The 10,786-nt window shown below is 39.8% G+C and overlaps 1 protein-coding gene across 1 annotated transcript; it reads left to right on the plus strand.

The window, feature by feature from the left end:
- The first annotated feature begins 301 nt into the window (after window positions 1-301).
- Window positions 302-10,073, plus strand: LOC121316673 (cytoplasmic dynein 2 light intermediate chain 1-like). Its single transcript, XM_041251720.1, has 13 exons — window positions 302-445; window positions 1,501-1,624; window positions 2,331-2,365; window positions 2,521-2,590; window positions 2,962-3,050; window positions 3,238-3,424; window positions 3,667-3,735; window positions 3,831-3,908; window positions 5,157-5,236; window positions 5,562-5,632; window positions 6,522-6,619; window positions 7,278-7,370; window positions 8,855-10,073. The coding sequence occupies exons 1-13, from the start codon at window positions 432-434 to the stop codon at window positions 8,924-8,926; spliced, it is 1,080 nt and encodes a 359-aa protein (XP_041107654.1). The 5' UTR covers window positions 302-431; the 3' UTR covers window positions 8,927-10,073.
- The last annotated feature ends 713 nt before the right edge of the window (window positions 10,074-10,786 follow it).

The following is a 10,786-nucleotide window of genomic DNA, read 5'->3' on the forward strand; positions in this document are numbered from 1 at the left end:
GACATTCAGAGTTATAAATATGTGGTTAAACATTCATTCTAGTCTCTATAACCCACATATAATGACAACAAACACGGAGAAAGAATAAAGGAACACTGTCCCATTCACATTTCTACAGAGTCGTTATATTTTGCTAATTACTCACTACTGCATTTAGTTCATGTACAGCTCATAATTCTTTACTATAGCTATCTGAGTCACTGCTACTGCTATCGAATGGGCTTCGGGTGAAAAAACGTCACCTCCCAGAATCCCCAGAATGACGCGTGCATAAGTAAATATTTGTGTGGAACGTCACAGAACCTGCGTTGTTTCCCATCGCAACGTTTACACTCTAAATTCTTTCCTGTAAATACAATCTGGAAACGTAAAAAAAACGCGAACAGGATAAGTGGAAATTTTCAACTGTTAGTAACTGTTTATTGAAAACAATGCCGAAAGCAAGGTAGGTGTTTTCTACGGGTAACTTAGTTACGTGTGATTCAGTCTGAAAACCAGAACATGTTAGGAAGCCTGACTCATTCGAGAAGCTTATCTGATAAATACAGGCGTTATTTATTTTTCAGTCGATGTCCAAATCAATCTGAACTGACCAAACTGTCAGCGGGACGGGGGATTATTATAAACGGTCGTTTTGCAGTGTGTACTGCTAGTAGTAATTCAGAAGGTGAAGCAGGGTCGTGGCTGCACACTATATTTTCATTACTATTATGCATGGATTGATTATATGTAACTAGCAGAAAAGAAAAAGTGCAATATCACATTCAAATAATAACTACATTTATTTCAAGCTAATTCAAATTTCATTCGATTATAAATGTTTCTTTAGCTGAATGGCAGGGTCCAAATTGCACAGATAATAATATTCCTCAAAACTAGAATGATTTATTTTGTAATAAATCAAAGTACTTTCTTCCTGTTTTTTTCTATTATGTATATCTAATACACATACTGGTTAGACAAAAAAACAATTTAAAAAAATAGAGAAAGAATGTATTAAAATGTCGTGTTCATGTGTCAGAGTTGACACAGCAACAGTCACGGAAAAAAAAAACAGGATCATAAGTGGGTTCCTGTGCCTCTGGCTAGTCCCCGAGTCAGCATTGACCAATCAAGACAGTCTGCCAGGTCCTCCAGGAAGGGCAACGCTCCCAGTAAACCACCAGAAAGGAAGCGCAACTCCAGTTGTAATTGCAGGGATTGAATTAAGACTCCTGTTGCAGAGCAGCTCCACCCTTTCCAGGTTTTACTATGAGCTTGATTAGCCACAGTGTATAAGATAGCAAGCTCAGGTGTGTATTTTATTAAACTCATAGCAAAATCAGGAATGGATGAAACCGCTATGCAATGGGAGTCTTTATAAGTAGATAAGGATGGCTCTAGCCTGGAGATGCATTGTGTTGCTAATGGAACAGTGAGCCAGGAGCCATGTGGTTCTACTCACTAGCAAGGCTCTTTTGGTCCGTGTTGTAATAGATCTGTTCTGCTGTTCTGCTGCAGTGACAGCCTGTGGGAGATTGCCGTGGCCGAGGTGCAGAGCCGAGAGATTGGAGGCAGCGGGGAGGAGGGAATGGAGGTGGAGGTCGGGGAGAGAGCCGTGTTCTTCATGGGCAACAAGAGCGGGGTAAACACTGCCCTCTTCATCGTCATCACACCACTTCAGCATTGTTATTGAGCTTTTACCCATGTGTACCACTGTAAAAAAAAATAAAAAAATAAAGTAGCACAGCATGGAAACTATTAGAAACTAAGTCGAGTAGATAAACATTTTGGCCAGTGCTGCCTTCAGCATACTAGCTGAAACATTTGTCTACTTGCTTCTGTTTCCCATAGTTTTAGCTTAGATTCTGACTGAGGATTTTGAAGTTATGGACAATCATAGTAAAGCATTGTTAAAGCAGAACTGTTTTCTATGTTTATCTCTTTCGGTTGTCACACTGATAAAAATAAAGGGCTGTGATGGGAGATTGGTTTTAATTACCAATACAGCTGTTGTATTGACTACTTACAAACCACTCCAAGTAGCACAGTAATGTATTTTAATGGTGTAATATAGAAGGCTGTTGTTTGCAAAGTAGATAAATAAACCACTTTCTCTGATTTCTGAAGATGTACACAGGCATCTTGCAGCAGTTTTTGTAAGCTAGTGCTTTCATTCATGTGTGAATCTCTCCATTTGTTTGTCTGCCCTTCTGTAGCTTTAGCACAAGCATGACCCCTTATGGTTGTTACAAGGAATGGCAGCTTATTTTAGTGATACACAATATCATCATAGAACATTTTTCCCGTGCACTGAGCTGAGTTACATCTTCTATTTTGAACATTTTTAGGGCAAGACATCGATCATTCTGAGGTGTCTCGACAGGTATGTGCCAACTTGTTGTAAACCCATTGATTATTGATAAGCACTGAATACAATTATAGACTGCACAGCCCTGTTAAACTCATTGATTATTGATAAGCACTGAATACAATTATAGACTGCACAGCCCTGTTGTCCACTGTTTGTTTATTACACAGAGACGAGGCACCGAAACCCACTTTAGCACTGGAGTACACTTTCGGAAGGAGAGCAAGAGGACACAACACGGTGTGTAACATGCAAACCCAGCTGGCTTACATATTTCCCATTGCATTTCCTATTGTATGTTTACTACCAATGTGAGCTGTATTACCTTATGCTGAACTAAACTTGTGTGTTATGCTTGCCATTTATTTTACTCGACTTTCATTACAACCAGTTAAGCGACAATCCCAGCCCACAATTCCATATGGAATTTCAGTGTGTTTTCCTGTTTGGCCCTTTTGACCTGGCGTGTTTCTTTAAAACAAAAAGTGCCAGTTTACATCAGCTCACAATGGTAGAGTGCTGTACCTGTGGGTGCACGTGCTGTTTATGTTGTAAGGAGCACACGAAAATCCTCATTGATTGTTGTTGGTAAACATTTGTTTCTATTGCAGCCAAAAGACATTGCTCATTTTTGGGAATTAGGTGGAGGTTCCTCACTCTCAGATCTCATACAGATTCCCATCACGACCGACAATGTAAGGTGAGACATGTTGGTATTGTTATTGTTGTGCTTTGTAGACAATTCTTCATTCCTGCTCTTAAGTTAGCTCTCAGTGGATGACCCTTTCTGTCCATCTGCAGTTTTCTGTTTTATGTGAAACATTTCTGGTTGGGTTTATATTGTACGTGCCACTGATGTTGACACAGCTTGTATTTCCTTTCTGAAGGTCTCTGTCTGTCGTTGTTGTTGTGGACCTCTCGAAACCCAGTGATCTCTGGCTCACCATAGAGAAGCTCCTGCAGGTGACTGGAGCGCAGGTGAACAAGGTCTTCACTGAGCTGATGAAGAGCGACACCAAAGCCAACAAAGAGATGAGACAGCGAGGCGCAAGGACTCTGCCAAAGGACTATCCGGTGAGTACCGACTGCCCACCCTTCTCAATACCGTACATACCCAAATGCACCAGGTCTAAACTATATCTATGATTCCATATTGAATCTGTTTGAGAACACTCAATACGAATACTGTATAATGCATGTTGCAGTCAAGGAGGTTATAAACTCAAAGTGATTTAAATGTAGTTTGATAATGTCAAATTAATAATCCTCACTGAGACTAACACTAATACTAACACACACATTCTATATCTCAACAGGACCGTGAGTTCATTGATCCGTTCCCTGTTCCTCTGCTTATAATAGGAAGCAAGTTTGATATTTTTCAGGTAAGGTTTTCGATGTAATTAAATCGCTACCAGTCCCTTAAAATGTACTTCTTGATTTTATCTGAAGTGTGCTTTGTAATCCTTCCTTGGTTTAGGATTTTGACTCGGAGAAGAGGAAGGTCATTTGCAAGACACTGCGATTCATCGCGCATTATCATGGAGCCTCATTAGTTGTAAGGAAAGATCTTCTTTTGTTTTAGAGCAATGAGATATGTAAAGTCTTCCACCTCTAGATTTAGTGGTTCCACTCCAGCCCCAAATGCATATTAACATGACTGCAAATATTTGCTCCAAATTACCATGCAGGAGGGGATGTATTGCTGAATGCTTTTTAAAAGTTGTAGGAGCCAGTGTGGTGTTTTCCAGCCCTGTCAATATATAATGGTATCGTATTGTATGTCTGTGCAGTAGCCAAGACTGACTTAAGAACATAAGAACATAAGAAAGTTTACAAACGAGAGGAGGCCATTCGGCCCATCTTGCTCGTTTGGTTGTTAGTAGCTTATTGATCCCAAAATCTCATCAAGCAGCTTCTTGAAGGATCCCAGGGTGTCAGCTTCAACAACATTACTGGGGAGTTGATTCCAGACCCTCACAATTCTCTGTGTAAAAAAGTGTCTCCTATTTTCTGTTCTGAATGCCCCTTTTTCTAAACTCCATTTGTGACCCCTGGTCCTTGTTTCTTTTTTCAGGCTGAAAAAGTCCCTTGGGTCGACACTGTCAATACCTTTTAGAATTTTGAATGCTTGAATTAGGTCGCCACGTAGTCTTCTTTGTTCAAGACTGAACAGATTCAATTCTTTTAGCCTGTCTGCATATGACATGCCTTTTAAGCCCGGAATAATTCTGGTCGCTCTTCTTTGCACTCTTTCTAGAGCAGCAATATCTTTTTTATAGCGAGGTGACCAGAACTGAACACAATATTCAAGATGAGGTCTTACTAGTGCATTGTACAGTTTTAACATTACTTCCCTTGATTTAAATTCAACACTTTTCACAATGTATCCGAGCATCTTGTTAGCCTTTTTTATAGCTTCCCCACGTTGTCTAGATGAAGACATTTCTGAGTCAACAAAAACTCCTAGGTCTTTTTCATAGATTCCTTCTCCAATTTCAATATCTCCCATATGATATTTATAATGTACATTTTTATTTCCTGCGTGCAGTACCTTGCACTTTTCTCTATTAAATGTCATTTGCCATGTGTCTGCCCAGTTCTGAATCTTGTCTAGATCATTTTGAATGACCTTTGCTGCTGCAACAGTGTTTGCCACTCCTCCTACTTTTGTGTCGTCTGCAAATTTAACAAGTTTGCTTACTATACCAGAATCTAAATCATTAATGTAGATTAGGAATAGCAGAGGACCTGCTATACCTACTTGATTGTCCTGTTGTGTATTGTATTGTCTTCTCAATACCAGTTCACCAGCATCAAGACTGAAAGTCTAATGTCTAAAACACGGAGTCTGATTAATCACCTCGCGTTCGGAACAGAAAGAGGGTGAGCATATGTGCACCTGTTGATTTATCTCATTGAAAATGTTTTTCTTTATTACAGCTTGTTTTTTAATGCCCTAAAATCCTTCTGTAAAAACTCTTAGCTGATTGTGGGGATGTGAATCACACACACGCTACATCACACACGCAGACGCACAGATACAAACACACACAGATACAGCACACACACTCACAAATAGATACAGCACACACACACATATATAGAAATGTGGCACACTTACTCTGTGGGGGCACTGTATATGTTACTGGAACATCAGCATAATCTGTCATTTTACTAAATAATATAATGTCATTTTTCTCCATAACAGTAAATCTGTATCCTTAGACCAGAACAAGCCATTGTTAATCCCTGCTGGGATGGATTCACTGGGTCAGATTGGTAAGCACACTAATGAACTAAAAATAAGAAATAAGCAATACAAATGTTAATGTTAAGTGTGCTTTGTTTTCTTGCTGCTTGTCTTGAGTGTAGCATCCTGAAGAATTTCAATACTAACAGAGCGAGGCAGAGTTTCAGTGAGGACTTTAATGCAATAAAACCTGCTGCAGTTCTGCTTCTTATGCACTGGGTGGAGCTAGATTAACACACTGACAGTTCAAGCACTGCACTTGTTGCACACCTTTCACAGGCTCAGTGCACAGGACTGGTCTGTAGATCATGCTCTGTGATGGGTTGGGGTTAGGTCTAAGGCTGTGCTGTTTATTTCTGGCGGACATTCTATACAATGAAAGCCTCTTAATGTGCACATTCTCGTTACAAGATTAGTTTTATTGAATTGTATTTTGTGGTTTTTACTACATTTACATTAAAGTCAGTGCTATTCATGTTGTCTTAATAACCGTGCCTATGTCTAAGAGAGTGGTCCTTTATAAGAGGTTATAAGGGGGTCTGCTTGTTAATGCCCAGTCACATTTTCTGAAACTCCCCTTAATTGGATACTCTGTATACCATCTACGTAATATATTCTAATATTTAATCATATGTGTGTTTAATGTGTGCTTTTTATAATTATGTAATATTGTTTATTTGCCTCTCTAACTACTAAAGCAACCCCCCCCCCATTCAACCATTATTAAATGCAGAATTTCTGAAGTGTGGGGTTGTTTTTTTATTTATTAAATGCCCACTACAGTAGCTGGCGTGCAGCTGTGGCAAATGGAACAATCTGTAATTAAATGTTTTATCTGAAAACTAATTTGACAGCCCATCACTATAACTCTCTCTGATGCTCCTGTGGTTTCCCTGACCGCTGGTGTTTTATTTCCAGGTTCTCCCCCTGCCTCTGATGCTGATATTGGGAAGCTGCAGGCTAAGACCCCCCCGGACCTGTGGAAGAAGGTGTACGAGAAGCTGTTCCCACCCCAGGTACTGCATGTGCTTCTCTCGGACCATGTGGCAGCTGTGTGTGTTTCATACAGTCGCTCTCCAGGACTCTGCACCCTAATAGATCCCTGCAAAGAAGGAATATTCAAACGTTGGGTCATTTGAGACCCCCTGATGTTGTAGTGACAAAGGTGCTGATGCGTGGAGTTCACTGCCGTTTTAATTTCGATGTGTAGGGTTTTGCTGTTTTGCTTATTCGAGGTCTGTTCGGTGGGTACTTCACAATTGGTGGCCGTGTTTTTCTGAGTGAAGTGCAGTACTTTGTGGTGTTTCTTTTTGTTAGTGTTTTCATGTCAGTTTCTAGTGTAACATGTTTACAGATCAAACTCTCAAAAAAACCAAAAACACAATCTTTAACCTTAGACCAGATATCAAAGATTCATCAAGCCTGACAAGATACAGTTCTTAAAGTTGATAATTGCTTGCAAACGCAAAACTGTTAAATTACTGTGGCAATATTTTGGAATGGTGTAGGTTACTCAAAAAGATATATACCATTACCCCATCTAATCCCAGTAACAACGGCAACTGATTTTAATGCTTATTTGGTATGTTATCGGCCTGTATATTCAAATGAGATGTTTTAAGATAATCCTGTTCCTGTATTTTTCTGTTTCTCATTGATTATCATCTATTTTAGAGTACCAGCGCTCTGAAAGACATCAAAGACCCAGCCAAAGATCCACAGTATTCTGAACCTGAGATCGATGCAATGAGAGCACAGAAGGACCAGGTACTCAAACCCTGTAATCTCTATCTGCTCTGTCACTGTCCTCTTACTCAAACCCTGTAATCTGTATCTGCTCTGTCACTGTCCTCTTACTCAAACCCTGTAATCTGTATCTGCTCTGTCACTGTCATCTTACTCAAACCCTGTAATCTGTATCTGCTCTGTCACTGTCATCTTACTCAAACCCTGTAATCTGTATCTGCTCTGTCACTGTCCTCTTACTCAAACCCTGTAATCTGTATCTGCTCTGTCACTGTCACTCAAACCCTGTAATCTGTATCTGCTCTGTCACTGTCATCTTACTCAAACCCTGTAATCTGTATCTGCTCTGTCACTGTCCTCTTACTCAAAGTAAGAGGACAGTGACAGAGCAGATACAGATACAGACTGCTCTGTCACTGTCCTCTTTACTGTATTTATTGCTCCAGTTCCAAAAATTGGGTTATTAGCAGCTGATCGTTTATTCTCTTGTGTTGGTTTTGGTTAATAAGCAACAAGTTTGTCTGTGCATTTGCGTTCCTTAACAAATCACCATTTACCTAACACCGTTGAACCTCCTAACCTGTGTCAGATAAAAATGACATAGATACAGTGAAAAATGCTGAACAAAATCACTTGTTATTTTTTAAAAACTTGGTAAGAGGAGCATAAAGCTGATTTTCTTTTGTATTTGAAAGTGTATGTTCCGTTTTGCTGAGTTCTGCATGCACGCGATTCCACTTTAGAAGAAGTCTTTAGTTTCAACTGTTATCAAAGGGAACAAGCTTAATACTGGGTTTGGGTTGAGACTCGATACAAATGCGATGGATTTAAACTTTTCAGGGTTTTTCATTTGCAGAGTAACTTTGAGTGTTTGCAGTTGATAGTGTGAGGAAATAAACAGGTGTTTCTCTGCCTGATGCTGGACGTCATCTCTACATAATAGGCGAAGGGCTTCCTCTGGGCGATGCACACAGGTCTTTGATATAATGGCACAAATGGTAAACAATCGACATTAGAGTAGTCATTCATCAAGTCCATTTCTTGCTAATGTGTTGACGTGGTCGTTCAAGAATGTTTGGTTCAGCAAATCTCTTACTAACTTCACCTTCAGATAACGCTTAGGTAAAAACACAATAGAAATTAGATAGTGTCCTGTCCAGGAAATCTCTTAGTAGCTCCACTTTCAGGTAACATTGGACTGTTTACCTGCAATGGTCTAATCAATTAATTCGCACCACTGCGTCCTCCACACCACTTAGTACTCCGTACCACTGCGCCCTCCACACCACTGCGTCCTCCACCTGTAAAGATTGACCAGATGTAACCTTCAGTCTTAGCCTCTTGCCTCTTGGCCGCTATCGCCCAGCAATCCTTCTTCGTTTATGTGCTTCCTTACTGTATATACTGTTCTGGAGTAACCTGGTGTCTTGTGTTGGCTTGCATAGCACCTTGTATTGCATTGAGCTGAAAACACATTGGTTTGTTTTTTCTGCCGCCTTTCTAAGGAACTGGAACAATACAAGAGGAACGCATCAAAGTCCTGGAAAGGGATGGACCTGGATTCTCGGCACAGTTAGGATTTGCACTTCCATGCTCATCACAGAGCGCCTCGATTCTCTAGTTAAGAGCAAAGATTCTGTGATCCCTGTGTCAATGGGTGATGCATCTCCAAAAAACAATCACACTGCTGTGCAGCGTTTGTGTTTCACAGAGAGCTACAAACACAATGACTGTGTTCATCAAGTAGTGTCTCCCAACACTGTGATGCAGGAAGAGTTTGAAAGCACACCCTGTGTATATACCATTAATATTTTGTTATAATAGTAATTGAATAAACTATACACAAATGCATTTTATATAATACTTTTTTTGTGGATTTATGTTACGGAGTGCATAACAACAGTACATTTTTGGAAAACACATTTTAGTGATCGGGGCAGAGAATACTTCTTGAGCATTCATCTAGTATAGTGGTTATTCCACAAATAACCGAATCAATTGCAAGCAGGTTGCTTATGTCTGTTGCTATAAGTGAAGTAAGCACAGGCCTCCATTTGAAATTAGAAGGAGACAAACCTCAGACAGAGGGTCTGAGTAGTGAGTGTATGGAATAGGTTACCAAGCCACGCTATTGCTGCTTAATCTTAAAAAAAAAAAAAAAAAGAAAACAACAAAAAAACAGTAAGGTAAAGTTGTGGGTCAATCTGCTGCTACTGAGGAACCAGACTAGCATTGATGGGGGTAAATGGCCTCCACTCATTCATAACATTTCTCATATTTGTAGGTAAGATCACGTACATAGAAAAACAGTGAAAAGCACTGTTCCATTTCCACTGAGCAATGGGCTTGCTCAGAAAGAATGTAGAGGGTGCAGAATACAGGACAGATCAGAGGGTGCAGAATACAGGACAGATCAGAGGGTGCAGAATACAGGACAGATCAGAGGATGCAGAATACAGGACAGATCAGAGGGTGCAGAATACAGGACAGATCAGATGGTGCAGAGGGTGCAGAATACAGGACAGGTCAGATGGTTCAGAGGGTGCAGAATAAAGGACAGATCAGAAGGCAATCTTGTGCAGAAGCAAGGTGTTTCTAATGGTCCAAGAATGTTACTAACCCACATGATAAACCCCCTTAAGAAACAGATTCATATAGTTCACAATAATAACATATTTTTATTTAATAATTGTTTAATATATATTTTTTACATTTACAGTACACCCTCACTATAACAAACCTGTTGGATTCCAAGCCTTTTGTTTGTTATATCGAGGGGTTCATTATGAAATGAAGGATAAACTGTTAGAGTAAGTTAATGAGATGGTATTTTGAATACAAGTAGTATTGCACGTACCTGTTCCTCTCATGTATGCAGTATTCTGCATTTGCTTGATCAAATTCATTGAATAATTAAAACGCAGTACAAAAAGCAAAAATCCTGAATTGAGGCTGAACTTCTATTCAAAATCAATTTGACATGAATCCTTTGAAAGTGCACCATGGATTTCTTTTTCTTTAATCAATTTTGCTTTGCCGCATGGTTCCTGAACAAACCAAAAAACAGAGTGCTTCTTGACAACCTGTGTTCATCACAGAGCTATGCCTGCGTTACATCTTTTTTCAAACAATCAGTAGAGTTTCCAGCTTTGTTGCAACATAAAATGATTTTTGTTTTGAAGGCAGTTGCACAGCACTCGCTTTTTATTAAGACAATATAGTTGACTTCACTGCAGAGGCGGCATCCCATGTGTACAGACCGGGATGTTGAGTGTGTGTTTATATTGGGGTCCAGGGGCCAGGTTCGTTATAATAAAGGGTGTTACAGTAAGGGTGTACTTTATTTACAATTGATTTACACTTGATAACCTGAGCAACAATGCTCTGATGCTGGATTGAAGCTAAAGGGGAGCAATGTGATTGGTTAAATTGCATGA

Source organism: Polyodon spathula, chromosome 6 (assembly GCF_017654505.1).
Source record: "Polyodon spathula isolate WHYD16114869_AA chromosome 6, ASM1765450v1, whole genome shotgun sequence".
NCBI classification, from domain to species: domain Eukaryota; kingdom Metazoa; phylum Chordata; class Actinopteri; order Acipenseriformes; family Polyodontidae; genus Polyodon; species Polyodon spathula.